Source organism: Phyllopteryx taeniolatus, chromosome 8 (assembly GCF_024500385.1).
Source record: "Phyllopteryx taeniolatus isolate TA_2022b chromosome 8, UOR_Ptae_1.2, whole genome shotgun sequence".
Lineage (NCBI taxonomy): Eukaryota > Metazoa > Chordata > Actinopteri > Syngnathiformes > Syngnathidae > Phyllopteryx > Phyllopteryx taeniolatus.
Window position 1 is genome coordinate 26859753 of NC_084509.1, and position 15411 is coordinate 26875163.

General features: G+C 46.5%; 2 protein-coding genes across 8 annotated transcripts; one reads left to right on the top strand and one right to left on the bottom strand.

Annotated features, from left to right (window-relative positions):
- Positions 1 to 35: 35 nt before the first annotated feature.
- On the top strand, positions 36 to 12255 carry zgc:162872 (BAR_ACAPs and ArfGap_ACAP domain-containing protein). 7 transcript variants are annotated; one of them, XM_061782259.1, is made up of 21 exons: positions 36 to 347; positions 433 to 490; positions 1000 to 1119; positions 1743 to 1796; positions 1886 to 1944; positions 2471 to 2654; positions 3083 to 3127; positions 3684 to 3779; positions 3863 to 3937; positions 4377 to 4480; positions 4696 to 4747; positions 4839 to 4945; positions 5229 to 5340; positions 5425 to 5606; positions 6210 to 6279; positions 7341 to 7429; positions 7508 to 7587; positions 8277 to 8431; positions 9177 to 9286; positions 9824 to 9934; positions 10504 to 12255. In XM_061782259.1, the coding sequence occupies exons 1-21, from the start codon at positions 295 to 297 to the stop codon at positions 10802 to 10804; spliced, it is 2217 nt and encodes a 738-aa protein (XP_061638243.1). In that variant the 5' UTR covers positions 36 to 294; the 3' UTR covers positions 10805 to 12255. The 7 variants fall into 7 exon arrangements, 5 of the variants coding, with proteins under 5 accessions (XP_061638243.1, XP_061638244.1, XP_061638241.1 ...); XM_061782260.1 differs by adding an exon at positions 10372 to 10433 and having other exon boundaries at positions 5229 to 5606; positions 10504 to 10753; XR_009789743.1 differs by having other exon boundaries at positions 5229 to 5606; positions 9177 to 9362; positions 9824 to 10433; positions 10504 to 10590.
- A 444-nt stretch (positions 12256 to 12699) lies between these two features.
- On the bottom strand, positions 12700 to 14552 carry wdr74 (WD repeat domain 74). The gene is made up of 2 exons (XM_061782272.1): positions 13734 to 14552; positions 12700 to 13552 (listed from the first exon to the last, which is right to left on the bottom strand). Exons 1-2 carry the CDS (start codon positions 14346 to 14348, stop codon positions 12854 to 12856), a joined length of 1314 nt encoding a protein of 437 aa, XP_061638256.1. The 5' UTR covers positions 14349 to 14552; the 3' UTR covers positions 12700 to 12853.
- Between the last annotated feature and the right edge of the window lie 859 nt (positions 14553 to 15411).

The following is a 15411-nucleotide window of genomic DNA, read 5'->3' on the forward strand; positions in this document are numbered from 1 at the left end:
CTCCGTACGCCAGGTGTCTCTGCAGGCTGAATGCAACCCGGATGGGGGTTGGAGGCGCGGTCCCGTCAACGTTAGCATCTCTTTGGATGTGTGACATGCAGACAGCTGTTGTAGCCCTCTACACTCCTTTAGCTTTTACGACAACATGCGACATAACTACTGATCACAACTAAGTAGGCTTCGTCTCTGTTACTAGTTTAGTGTGTAGATTGAACGCAATTTTGTTCCTATTATGAGCAGTCTCGGTGAGTGTTAGCTAGCCGGCTAACAGGTTACCAAGTGCCCTCAGTCAACATGGACGCGCTGCTGGACTTCTCGGAGTGCGTCGCGGATTCTCCTGACTTCAGGTGAGCAGCTCGCTCTTCCTCGAGTAGTTGGCCTCGTCGACGCGCATGCGCAGATGCCTCAACCTTCCTGTGATGTGTCGTTCAGGCTGAAACTGGATCGGTTTGAAGAGGATGTTTCTCTGCTGCAGACACAGCTGGACAAGGTACCATATTGACTGTACAGGCAATAGGGATCAGAATAGCAAAATCGGCACCCTAATTGACACGCCCCCTCCTTAAAGGGCGTAGAATTGCCAATAGATGGCAGCTAAGCACTATTTTTAGCTAAATGAACCTCCTCACTACAACATAGTTTCTTGCCACCAAGATAGAGGTAAACCACTACTTTTGTCTAAATTAAGCTCCTCAACTCACTTCAACATAGTTCCAAGATGCCACAAGGTTGCAGCAAACCAATACTTTTGTCTAAACGAAGCTCCTCAACTCACTTCAATGTAGTTTTTGGACACCAAGATGACGGCGAACCACTGTTGTCTAAATGAAGCTGCTCAACTCACTTCAAAATAGTTCCTTGGCACAAGGTTGCGGCAAAAAACGTATTTACCTGCGATAATTGGGGGTTCGCTGTATCTCACAATTTCGCAGTCATTTTTGTCTGAATAATCAACATGCTATTATCGGTCTAACTGGTGTTTTGCATGTGACCAATCAGGTGACAAGACTGTGCGGAAAAATGGTGGAGGCGGGACAAGCGTACAATGCAGCCAATCAGCTGTTCCTCGCCGGCCTGGCTGAGCTTTTTGCACGGCACAAGGAGGACGGGGTCGTGGCGGTGAGGACCCGCCTGACAGTGCCTCTAGTTTTTCTATGGCATTCTAGAAACTTCTTGATTACCACTGGTTCTCGTTTTACTGTCAAACTCGAGGTGTGCGAAATGAACAAACATTTATGTCACCATACAGCTCATTTCATATCCTGTTTATGACATATATCCCGATATCGTATTTTTCCTCATTGTCTCCATTTATAAAATACTGTACATATTTTATAGATACCACACAATACATTGGGGGGGGAAAAAGATGATAAAAATCAAATGAAACCAAAATATCCAGCGGCCAAATAAATAGCATTGAAAATATCTGGTAGTACAACCACTTTTCAAGGAATGCAATCCTAATATCATAAATTGACCCTAAGGAAAATAAAGTCAGCTCGCACATTCTGACGCTTGCTTCCCGCTAGCATAAATTGTGAGCACCATCTTCTGAGCTCTGAGGGCGGGGGGCCCATTTGAGAATATTTAAATATGTTTTTTAAATGAAGGGCGGGCAAAGTTTTTTGCGGTGTTGGGGTTGAGCGTAAGGAAACTCGAGCTCGCTCGCACATTTTGACGCCCGCTTGCCCGCGATCATACATTGTGACCACTACCACGTTCTTTTGGTGTCCTCTTAGAAATGCCTGAGCCAGTTCGAGCAAGGCCTGCAGGAGCTGCTCACTTTCCACACCGTCAGTACGCGCGCACGCACACACACACACACACACGCACGCACACACACAAGCACGCTGAAGTCACACTTTTGTGTGCGTGTTGTCAGATGTTGTTGGATCAGAGCCAGCGAGCCGTCAGCCATCAACTCAGCGGCCTGCGCAAGCAGTAAGAACACACACACACACACGCGCACTTGAAACCCGAATTTCAAACCCCAACTTTTCCTTCAATCTGTCATTTGAATACCGTCTGTCATTTTAAACGCTAATCCAGGTTTGAACCCATCATTGAAAACCCTAATCCTGTTTTGACATCCTAATCCAGTCTTGAAACCCGAATTTGAAAACCTAATCCAGGTTTAAAACCCTAATTTGAAACCCAAGCCCTGCTTTGAAACCCTAATTCTAAACTCTACCCCGTCTTGAAAACCTCATTTGATGCCGAAACCGTTACTTGATACCCTAATTTGAAAGACGAATTAAAAACCCTCCTTTAAAACTCAAATTCAGGTTTGAAACCGTAATTCGAAACACCAATCCTGGCCTGACATCCTCATCCAGGGTTGACACCCTAATCGTTGTTGCGCGTGTTCATTATTTGCCGATATCTGAAAAAACAAGCAAGTTGACTGACGGATCGATTGATTGATTGTACCGATCGATGCGTTGGTGATGATGTCGTCGTTTTTGAGGTTGCTGCCTCAGCTGTGGGAGACGCGTGCGGAGTTCGTGCGCGTCGACGAGGACGTGGCCGCGGCGGCCGCCAAGAACGCTCAGGTGCCTCGACACAAGACGGCCGAGGCCGAGAGCGCCGCTCACGTGCTCCTGGCCACCAGGAAGTGCCGACGACACTTTGCCCTGGATTATTGTCTGCAGGTACGCGCACGCCTCATCTGCCGACGCGCGCGCGCGCACACACACACACACACACACACACACACACTGACGCCGACCGCGCAGACGCCATCTTGACACACACATGAACGCACTAACAAATAAACTAAGTCAAAAACACACACACATAAAGACACACACACAAATAATACAAAAATCTATTAATAAATGCACACAATGCAAAATACAAATTTACCATACATCCATTTTCTGTACAGAACACATAAATATACATGTATACACACACACTAACACGCGCATACACATAGAGTAAACAACCGCACGCGCATAAAAACACTAACACAAACACTTATCCATGCACACACAAACGGACGCAAACACTCAACACGAACGCTGACCTTTTTCTTTTCTTTGTTTTTGTGTCTTTTTCTTCTTTGTTTGCCATTTAGCTCAACACGTTGAAGACGCAGCAGAAGTCGGACATCTTGAACTCGGTGAGACGAGGGCGGCGCTCACAACTTTAGCGTTTACTTGAGCAAGTTTCGCGCGACGACGACGGACGAAGGTATTGGGACGCTGGCGGCTCTTCAGCAACCAATCACACGCGGGACTAAATGGAGATTTCTGCTCGGAGGAGTTTGGTACGGGAGCGACCTACTAAGGGACGAAAAATGTTTTCGTAACGCCTCGCATCCGGCAACTCGAACTTGAAGCCCTCATTTGATACCCTAACCCATGTTTGAAAATCAAACCTTGAAACCTTAATCCTGTCTTCAAACCCTGATTTGAAACCCTCACCTGAAACACAAACTGTTTTGAAGCCGTCATTTGAAACCCTACTTAAAGAAACCCAACCCTTGTTTTAAACCGTGACTTAAACATTTGAACCGTAACATTTGTTTGTCCCAATACATTTGTCCATGCAATTTGTTCTTTCTGGAAGTTTCCAGCGATTTCTTCCCGGCGACAATAATTCTGATGTTGTTATGATGATGTTATGGTGATGATGACGATGATTAGTGTGGAATAAGGTTGTGTTGTGGTGTTGAGGTGTTCTCCTTGGTCAACGCTCAGCTGACCTTCTTCCATCAAGGCTTCGACCTCCTCCGAGATCTGGAGCCCGCCATGAAGGTCATGGCCGCGCAGGTCCACGCAAACGCACACGCACAGCAAGTAAGTTGTTGCTTCCGCCGCCGCTACTAAAGACGATCCGTTGACTTTGTCCTCAGTTGTGCGAGCGGTCGGCCGAGTGCGCGAGCAAGCGGAAAGATCTGGAGAACGCTCACCTGCTGGTCCAGGAGGGAGTGAGTCAACCACCCAAGCAGCGCACATTTTGGGGAACTTTTCTCTTTTTTTCCAGAAAAAGTGGAAATCTTAGTTTAAAAAAAAAAAAAAGTAATTTGTTGGAGAATCAGTTATATTTTCACCCCAAACATTTGCAGGGAAAAGTCTTTTTTTTTTTTTTTCTTCAAGGAAAAAAGTGATTACAAAAAATCTTCAAAAACAAAGTTCTATTATTTTGAGGAAAAAAACCTTTTCAGATAAAAGGGTATTCGATTTCAAAGAATGAAGTTATATTTTTTCAGTTTAAAAAAATCTCTGGGGGAAAAAAAAGTTTCGTAAAGTTTTTAAAATTCTTTTTAAACACAACAACATGCTTTTGAGGGAAAAAAGTAATCTTCCAAAAGTGAAGTCTTTTTTTGGGAGAAAACCCCCCCCGATTGCGTGTGCGTGTGCGTGTAGGATGCCTCAGGAGAGACGCCGGCGAGGCTGTGTGACGGAAGCGATGACATCATCCAAGGTTACCTCTTCAAGCGCTCCCGAAGGAAGTCCAAAACGTGGAAGAGGTCGCGTGTCTTCTTGTGTTGAAGATGAAGTTGGATACTTAATACTTTACCTTCCTCATCCAGAGGGAAATGAAAACATCTTGTGTGTAGAGACACACACGAGACAGTAACGCCCAAGTGTTTTTCACCTTAGATTAAAAGCAAATTCAGGCCTTTATTACCCTTTTTAAAATGACATTTAATTCTTAAATCCATCTCTTTTTTTCCCTGTACAGGTGCTGGTTCTCCATCAGAGACAACCAACTCACCTACAGGAAGTCCCACAAAGTAGCGTTTTCGGTCATAAAGTCGTAGTCACACGTGCGATATCGGTAAGAGGACAGGAAATGGTGACGCTTGGTTCGTTTACCCGCTTCAGGAGGCGCCCGTGCTTCTGTTTGAGGACCTGCGACTGTGCGCCGTCAAGTCTTTGGAGGACCTGGACCTGGACCGACGGTTCTGCTTCCAACTCATATCTGTGCACAAGTGAGCCAAAAACCCAACACGAAGGCACCAAAAGTCGGAGTAGACGTACGGTACGAAAGCCGCAAAGACCAGACGTACTGGACGCTTTTGGATGACGCGTGTCCCGTCGACTCGTTCGGCCGTTTTTCAAAGCGGTTTCCCGTATCGCCGGATTTTTGACCGCATTTGGTCTGTTTTATTTTGCTGACATCGGACCGTTTTCCCATTTCAAAAATCACATCGGGACACCCCTGTTTTTAAAAATAGCAGGAAAGTTGTCGCACCTCTCATTTTGTCCCATCAGGCGTTGCGTCCTTCAGGCCGACTCGGAGCCCGCGAGGCTGGCGTGGACGTCCGCGTTGCAGGGCAGCATCGACACGGCGTACGGAGAGCGAGGCCGAGCCGCGTCGACGCAGGCACGCTCGCTCCTCATTGGCTCCGGGAACCCGCCGCGACCGGCGATCATCGATAATAGCGACGTTCGTAAATGTCACCCGCAGCCCCGAGAGCCCCTCCCGCCCGACGGCGACGACGACGCGGCCCATCGGAGGACGGCGGCGCTGGCCGTGGTCTTGCGCGGCGCCGGCAACCGTCGCTGCTGCGACTGCGGCGAGGAGGAGCCGCGGTGGGCCGCCGTCAACTTGGGCGTCACCGTGTGCATACAGTGCTCCGGGATACACCGGTACACACACACACACGCCAAAAATTTGGATTTGACTCACTTGGAGCTCATCGGGTTTATTCAAAAACAAACTTGGAATATTGTTGAAAAATCATAATTTAGAAAGGAAACTGTAATATTATGAAAATAGTGTTGTTTTTTTTCAGAAAAAGGTATATTACAATGAGGATCAAATTTAATCTAACAAGAATAAAGTTCTATTCTTTTTTTATGAATACATTTGTATACTGAAAAGGTTGAAAGTGTATTTTTTTTTTAGGTGAAAAAAAGTAATCTTTTTTCTAGAGAAAACTTGTAATATTTAATAATACAATTCTGAATATCATGAATAAAGTTATATTTCTTTTTTGAAATAGAACTATAAAGTCTTATTTTTGGAGAATATATTATGAGAATAAATAAAAATTAAAAATATATATTTTTTTTGTTTTAAAAAAATCAGAATGAAGGTTTTTGTTTTCGAGAAATAAACATTTTGAGAATAAAGTTAAATAAATTAGATTGTGCTAATAGAAGGAAGAAGAGTTTGTTCAATTGTTGTTTTTTTCTCTCCCCTCTCCCCCCCCCACCCTCCCCCCCACCGCTGCGAGGACGCGCGTGCAGGAGTCTGGGCGTCCACGTGTCCAAGGTGCGCTCGCTCACGCTGGATTCGTGGGAAGCGGAGCAGCTGAAGGTGAAACTCGCACAAATGAGTCGTCCTGTTTCACACGGCCGCCGGCCTGCCTCTGTTACAGCGGAACCTTCGTTTACCAACTTAATTGCTTCTTAGACGAGGTTTGTAATTGGAAAGTTTGTAAATTGAACATCCTTTTGCTATAAGAAATCATGTAAACATGAATAATTGGTTCCAGCCTTGACAAAAGTCAGAAAGTGACAACAAATTGGCATGTAAGGCCTGGTAAACACAGGAGGATTTAAACAGTGACAGTCCCTAAACATAAAGATACAAAATGTGGCATTGATCAGTTTTGGCCGTATCGCATGACGTGTGCTCTAATAATCTCAACACACAGAAAGATTGTGTTCCGCCGCCCATCTCAACGCCGACGGATCTTTGCCGAGTGGCGATGTTGTTAAAAAAACAGCTTGCTTTGGAAAAGACTTCTTGCCATCTGGGAAACTCACGTGTATACATAAAGTCTTGGGGATCATCGAGATCGCTTCCCTGCAACATTGGGACGGGCCTTAATGTTCCTTTCGCTCAGCAGTGCTTTTTGTCTCAGAACCATTTTTGCCCAGTCTCTTATGGTGGAGCCATGAACACCGACCTTAACTGAGGCAAGTGAGGCCTGCAAGTTCTTTGGATGTTGTCGTGGGGTCTTTCGTGACCTCTCGGATGAGTCGTCACTACGCCCTCGGGGTAACTTTGGTCGGGCCGGCCACTCCTGGAAAGGTTCGCCGCTGTTCTATGTTTCCACCGTTTGTGGACCGTGGCTCTCACTGTGGTTCGCTGGAGTCCCAAAGCTTCAGAAAGGGCTTTATAACATTTTCCGCACTCCTAGATCTCAATGAATTCCTTTCTCGTTTGCTCCTGAATTTCTTAAGAACTCCGCACGATGTCGAGCTTTTGAAGATCTTTGGGTCTACTTTGTCAGGCAAGTCCCATTGACGTGATTTCTGGATTGAGAAGAGGTGTGTGGCGAGAGAACTTCAACTCGGATATGCTAAGCCGCACTTGTGAGATGAAGTGAAGCGTCATGTCGTAACAAAAGACTTTGCGTGTTTGTGTCGTAGCTGCTGTGCGTCCTGGGAAACGACGCCGTCAACGGGATTTACGAGGCGCGGTGTTCGCCCCGAGTCAAACCCACCGCCGAGAGTCCGCGGTAAAAAAAACAAAAACCGCCGCACGTCAACCAATCGCGAATCAATACTGGATGATTGACGAGTCGTCCGTCGGTCAGCGCTGAGAAGGAGGCCTGGATACGAGACAAATACGTGGACAAGACCTTTGTGAGGCGTGACGGCGACGATGACGGCACACGTGAGGTTCATCGACAAAACGCTGACTGTGGATAGAAAAAGTCTACACACCCCTGTACAAATGGCAGGGTTTTGGTGTTAAAAAAATGAGACCAAGACAAATCATTTCAAAACTTTTTCCAGAGGGGAAGTAAACAAATAAACAGGCAAAATAATGTGGTTGCACAAGTGTGCACACCCCCATAAATGGGCATGTGGCCATGTTTTGAATTAACCAATGACATTCAGACTCATGTTAATGGGAGTCAGCACACACTTAAAACCAGCTGTGGGAATTTCTGTTAGCGACTGACTGTTTAGCGCACGTGACAACCATCTCCCGACTTCTTTGTACGTCTGGCCTGTGGATCTCATCTTGCAAAGAATCGGACAGATTTGGAGTGTTGCTGCCAAGAAGAGCCACACTAATAGACCCAGAAAGACCGAGTGCTGTAACAAAAGCCAAAGGCGCTGCAATGAGGGTGTGCGTATTTATGCTACCAGGTCATTTCATTTGTGATGTCACCCCTTTAAAGATTTGTTTGGTTTTCCAGTTGAATTGGTCATCGGTCACATTAATGCTGGAAAAAGGTTTTACCACGCAAAATCCTGGCATTTGAACGGGGAGTGTGTAGACTTTGTATATCCCTATATGTGTTGTTGCATATATGTTGTTAACGTGTAGTTGCATATTTGTTGTCGCGCATCAAGACGCCGTCGATGCCTCGCCGCCCCCGCGTCTCTACCGGGCCGCGGCGGCCGGAGATCTGGTCGCCATGGTGACGGCGCTGGCCCAGGGGGCGGCGGTGAACGGGAGCGTGGCGCAGGAGGAAGGGCGCACCGCCCTCATCGGGGCCGCCCAAGGGGTGAGGTTATTTTTTTTAACAACTATGGAATATTACCAGAATAGTCATATCTATTTTTTTAACAACTTTGGGAATGTTATGAGCGTAAAATATTTTTTTACGAGAAATGAGCGTAAAATATTTTTTTACGAGAAATTTTTTTTTTTTGAGTGTGAATGATTGTTTGTCTATGTATGTGCCCTACGATTGGCTGGCGACCAGTTCAGGATGAAAACGGGAAAAAAAACGTTTTTAATTTCCATCCCTTTATTCATAAAAAGGACATTATTTCAAGTGGACAGTGCAAAAAAAAAAGTCCATCCATTTTCCTTAGCGCTTCTCCTCACAAGGGTCACGGGCGCGCTCTAGCCTAGTCCCGCTAACTGTGGGCGAGAGGCGGGGTACGCCCTGAACTGGTTGCCAGCCAAAGTCATTTGTTCAACAATTAAAGTTGTAATATTTAAACAGAAGTCAAATTTTGGAATATTATGAGTTGGAATTGTCCTGTCAAACCCTTTTCCTGGGTTTGTTGCCTCCCAGTTTTTTTTCCTGGCTAACTAAAGGTTAAATAAAAACAAAAAGAATAAAATCTAAATATTCGCAGAATTAATTGATAATACATTTCATATTATTATAACAACTTTTTTTTGCTGAATAAATTCGGACGACCTGGAGAATGAAACTTCCATTCAACGTGAATAGTGTAATTGAGACGAGCAATCGGCAGGTGGCAGTAGATGCTGACATTCCTCCATGCCGTCTGCAGGGGTCGCTGTTGGCGTGTGAGTTCCTGCTGCAGAACGGTGCCAACATCAACCACAGAGACCAAAGAGGACAAGGAGCTCTCCATGCCGCGGCCACTGCGGGACACACCGGGTCACTCCATGCGCACACGCACACGCACGCATCAACTTCCACAGCGATTACAGAAAGATTTTTTTTTCTTTAAAAAGTAAAAACACACACAATATGCAAACACGTTTCCTAACAAATTTACATTTTTCATGATGAAATGCACATACCTCAGGACAAGATTTTCCACCATGTCGATAAATGACTGCTTTTACAACGTAGAAACGGGCGCCGTATGCAGAACTATGTGGAAAAGCATTCGACTAACTGTCCCTTTCTTAGCTGGAATTAAATCCGCCAGTCAGTCGCCTTTCGGGGAAAAAAGTTGTCAAGTGAAGCACATAGAAGCACCCACTGCTGCGGTAAACTAGCCCCACTGTTTGCAGCCATGTTGTTAGTGTAAAAGTGCACAGCAGCATTTTAATTCAAGGAAAAGGTGCCAGCCTTTACTTATTTATTAAACACAGCTCGTTCTCCAAAATAAAATAAACATTGAACATTTCGCTAGACAAAAAAAGCTCACACACAGACTGAATGTGACGTTCCCATTGGCCGCCGCAGGCAGGTGTGTCTGCTGCTGAAGCGAGGAGCCAATCAGTACGCGGTGGACGAGGGCGGACGCGACCCGCTGGCCATCGCCGTGGAGACGGCGCACGCGGACATCGTGACGCTGTGAGTTGACGAGAAACGCGACAGCTGCTGAGGTTCGCGCCGTGCTTCTCGACCTTGTCGGAGGTTGACCTTCAAGTGTCCGCCGCTGATCAGACGCTAACGCTCCTAACACTGTTAGCTAATGCTAATCGGTGCTAGCACTGCAGCTCTGCTTACCTATTGCCTTTGGCATGATAATGCTTCTCTGCATTCTAGCAACTGGACTCTGACCATCACTTGAAAGTGGCTCTGAACCTTCAGCCTCCAAGTCACGGGCGAAGAAACTCTTGTGTGGGCGGGGTTATGTAAATTAGCCCGATTGTGATGCCACAGTGGGGCAGCAGGTTCCCCCCCACCATACTCGGATCACAAATGATATGTTCCCTTCAATGTGTGAAATGGTAGTTTACGAAAGATTGTCATCTTTTGGGTGTTTCTTGCTCGGCTTTCGCTTTCAGGCTGCGCATGGCCAGAATGAACGAGGAGATGCGAGAATCCGAAGGAGCGTTCGGAGCTGCGGGTGAGTCCGCTAAAACTTGGAACGTTCGGTTTTGACATTTGCTCAGCGCCGTCCGTTTGGATCCTTCCAGGAGACGACCAAACCTTTCAGGACATTTTCAGAGACTTCAGCGACATGGCGTCGCACGACCCCGAGAAGCTGGCCAGACGAACCTTCGGCCGCCCAGGAGATTTTCAATCTTGAGGCGACGTAATGCCGCGCGGCTCCCGCAGAGTGAGGGAAGAGGCGGAGTTTTACGACACTTCTCGGACAGTCAAAGAGTGAATAGATTTGTTGTCAAACTATTTAACACTTTCAATGGGTTAATCCTTTGTGAAAGTAACAGACCATGTGCTGTCTGTTACTTTCACAAAATCAAATGTGGCCCTTGAGCATTTTCGGACATACGACGTTTCCGCCCGACGGTGACGATATGAACTCGAAAACAGAAAAAGTGTGAAAAACACTTCATCGCGTTACTGCACTTGCCTACATGAAGCTCTTTTTATTTCATGTGGCGCCACCATCAGGTGAAGGCTGGAATTGCATTGCTAACCGGCTAAGATGCTAACGCACTAAAGTTGCCGAAGACTTTTATGCTCAAGGGCCACATATGATTTTTAAAACTGACGGATGGGTCAGTTCATTCGCAGTAAAAGTTTTTTTTTTTTTTATTATAGAAACGTTTATTTTAATGACAAAATATTTTTTTTCAATCATATGATTTAGAATTATAAATAACCAATCATTGAAATAAATCACAACATTTAATGTAGATGAGACCCCCGCATAGTTGCAGTTTGGCACCTGCGGATTACCTATTAGAAGTTGTTTTTCTACATTTTCTTATTTTTTAATGAGGGAGTAAACCCCCGTTTTTCATGGAACACGGTTATTGGCGGTACTTAAGAATTTAGGGGTTTCAAAGGTTTTTTTTTCTTCCAATGCAATTATAATGAGTATCAATTATTCACAGATTTTTCACGAAACACAATCAATGCTATTTTACAATGAAATTACCTATTTATAAAATACATGGTAAATGTACAGCGGAAGCCCGCTATTCGTAGGCGCTCGAGACCGCTGGACCGCGAACAGTAAAAATCTGCAGATAATTTACGCTCATTAGTAATGCATTGGCAATTTATTTTATTTTTTTCAAGTCCAAAACTTATTGACTGGCAGGGGATAAACCACAAACAAGTGTTTTCGGGATTGGTTCCCCCATAAAAAATAAAAACAAAGAGAAAAAAAACAGGGAAAAAATTGGGATTTTTTAAAAATGTTCTTTTAAAGATTTGAATAAATAAATCCACTGGTGCTGAGCGAGTATGCGGGAGTCTGCTGTATGCCTTTATTATAATAATGAAATAATACACATCTGTCCATTCTCTTACATTTTTAATTCACCTAATTTTAATTGATTTACTAATTTCATAAAATAAATGTTAAATGTAGGTACAAATATTTTGAGTAATATTTTTACAAACCATGAATTATTCAATTAGCTCAATGTTTGTGGTGTTTACATACGTTTGCGGTGTGTGTGCGTGTGTTTATTATCCATCCGTCCTTTATGAGAACACAAAAGTTGCTTGTAATTTTGACGTTAAGATGTTGTCACCCAGCATGCACCACAACTTTACAGTCAAAAGTGGAAACGCATAATTGTTTTTGAACAGGTTTGCAAAAGAAGGCAGAAATCAAGTTATGTCCAAATGTTTAAAGTGTTAGCCTCACCGCTAACATTGTTCATGTTTACTCTGTCACAAAGGGAACGCTTGCCTCATTTGAAGCGCCTCCGTCATCACTTGGGAGATTCACGAGTGTTTACAAAGCAGCAGCGTTGCCTTTAAGATTTTTTTTGTAAAAAAAAAAATGTTTTTAAGGTGAACTTCTCACGCTGCTGCTCATGTTTGTTTTTGTCATCTTACTGCGGAATTATAAATCGCTGCTAAAAAAATAAAAACATTTAATCCTTGACTGTTACTAATATACTATTGTGTAATAAACATTTAAAAACACAAAGAAAAACATATGGCCGGTTATAATTTTGTATGAATATGCACCAGTCACAAAAAAGTTTGCAATACGTATTAGGCTTCGGGATGAACCAAAAATGCACTTTTTGGAGGTGTTTGAGAAGCGCTGCTCGAAGTGATTGACAAATCCCAGCTTCACTAAATCCACTTTCCTGAAAATTGAAAGCCTTTTCCACGAACTGATGCATTCACGGACCGTTGTATCTTCCTGTTCATGTTTGAGGCAAAGCAGTTGCAGGCAGGTGTAGACAACGACAACAAAATGACATTTTAATGGCTGTGATAAAATGACAAAACTATGCAAATCCCTCCAAGCAACGCTCGCCCGTGTCATCGGTCTCTCAGTCCGAGGAGCTAAGACGTGAAAAGTCCCACACTCGGTCGCAACCCGAACGCCTCTCAGGCTTGAGCTTTCCTCCTCTTCTTCGTGTTCTTCTGCAGCTGTTCCTCTTCCTCGTCTGGTGTTTCTTTCTTGGGATTCTCCTCTTGATCCTCAGATATTTTCTCTCTCATCTCCTCTGCCGGTGCTTCCCTCTCTGAATCGTCTTGCTCTTTGGATGTTTTCTCTCCTTCCTCCACTCCTCGTGCTTTCCTCTTCACGTTCATCTCCTCTACCTCCGCCGACGTTTTCCTCTTGCGATTCTCCTCTCGCTCCCCCACACGCTCCATGCCATCCCACACCTCGTCCACGTCGTCGTCGCCCTCCTCCTCCTTCACCTCGTGGCCGCCGTCCCCCCGGGGCTCCTCCAGGCTTCGGCTGGCGAGCAGCAGGCAGTTGAGTCGGGATTTGAGGTAAACCTTATGCTGCAGCCGCCGGTCCTCCAGGCTGTGGATGCGCAGGAAGCGGTCCAGGCCGCAGGACGCCACCACGGGCTGCGCGGCGTGGCACTGCAGGCTCCGCACGCCCCCGGACAGGCCCTTGAAGCACCCCCGCACCAGGCCTTTCCGCAAGTCCAGCACGGCCACCTGACCGTGCGTGTTGCCCACCACCACTGAGCCCCCCGCGGCGGGGAGAGACAACGCCGTCAGCGGGTACTCTCCGAAGGTGGCCTCCAGGACGGGGCGCCGCTGGGGTGTGGAGGGGTCGTACACGTGGACCTGGCCGACAAAGCGACGTTACGACAAATGATTCTTGACAAGAATGAAGACAAACAAGGAATGAACGAAGGGAACGAAGGGAGGCGCAGATGCTCAAGAGCCGAAATCCAAGTGTTGCGACTCTCGTTTTTGGCGAGGCAGGGGGTAAAGGTTAAAACGGTGCAATTGTCAAAGGACTCACCTGGTGGAATCCCGTGCAGGTGACCACCTTGTCGGAGCCCGGTATGAAGGCCGTGTCCTTGACCCAGTGCGGCCGCCGTAGATCCAGCCAGTCGTTCCGCAGGTTCCTGGCGGTGAACACGGGCTGGTCGGGTTTCTCCAGGTCCCACACCTTGAGACAATTGTCCTTTCCGCCGGTCGCCACCTTGTGCCGGTGCTCCGGGTTCTGCCTCATGCGGGCCACGTCGCTTCCCACGCGGATCTCCGCGGAGGGCTCGCCGCTCTCGTCCCTCCAGACGCGAAGCAGGCCGCCCTCGGCGCACGTCACCAGGGCCGCGCCGCCGTCCAGCACGGCCAGCCCGACGAAGGAGCCGTCCTCGGCCGGGTCGCCGCAGCGTCGCGCCTCGGTGAAGGCTCCCTTCTCCAGGCTGAACGTCTTGACGGTCCCGTCCGCGGCGGCGACCAGCAGCTCGCTCTCGGCCGCGTCGGCCCAGCACAGCGCCCGGACCTCGTGCTGGCGGCTCAGCTGCGAGCTGTCGCCGAAGTTGAAGGCTTGTCTGCGGGACACGCTGACGCCCTTCAGGATGCCCGTCTCCGAGCCCAGCCACACGGTGCACGGTCGGCTGCTGTCGCCCATGTCGCGGGGGCTTCGACGACTGCTCGCTCGTCTTGTCGTACTTCGCGAAACCGAGCACGCGTTTCCTCGCCGGTGGCCGAGTCGCGTGTAACTGACGTCATTCTTCGACTTCTTCTTTGGTTGGCAAACCAGCTTGATGGCGCCTTACCGCCACCTACTGCACTGACGCAATGCAGCCATACTGAAAAGTAAAGGCATTTTAAATGTCATTGACAGTATCTCACGTTAGGAACGCTTTAGTACTGTGATTCTCTGCGGGTGGTACAAGTACGGACTGTGGTTCGCGGGCTCCCTCTCGTGGTCTGCAAAATAATTGCTTAAGAACAGTTGTACAGGTATTTACATTTTTAGTACACTACACATCCATTGAAGCGTTCACATTTTTATTGAGGTAATGTTTTATTTAACTTTTGTGTGATACATTTAAATTCAATGTTTCATGAACTATTGTTTTCCTGTGTTTAACTGTTAATATTCAAACTCTACTTTCACAGTGGCTTACAATATTATGAAATGCACTTTTTATGAGGAATAAAACATTTGTCTAGTTTTTGATGAACACTTAGACCTACTATGCTACTGTATTTTAATGTTGGTCGTGATGACGGTACTTGGAGAGCCAAGTATTTTTTAAGAGGTCGAAGTCACCGTGCGTGCGTGTGTGTGTGTGTGTGTGTGCGTGCGCGTGTGTACGGCAAGAAAACCAAAAGACCACCGATGCCGGCGTACAATTACGACAAGGGAACTGTGAGTCTGTTTCACGTGGGGAAAAAAATAAAAAATAAATATATTCTTATCATTTAAAAAAAAAATGCTTATTATTGATATCATACGCTTTGGGGTTGAAAAACAGTAACCCTCTTAATAATCGATTGCGGAATAAGCACGTTACGTGTCCATGCATTGCCTTCTCTGGGAACGTCGACCTCTCCAACATGGCCGACAGGTAGGCACGTTGGTTAGCCCGGCTGTTTCACTTGCGCCATCATATCTATGGGTAGATTGCCTTATTTGGCTTCTTGTTTGGTGCGTCATTATAAGGCGCCGGTTACGTTTGCGCATG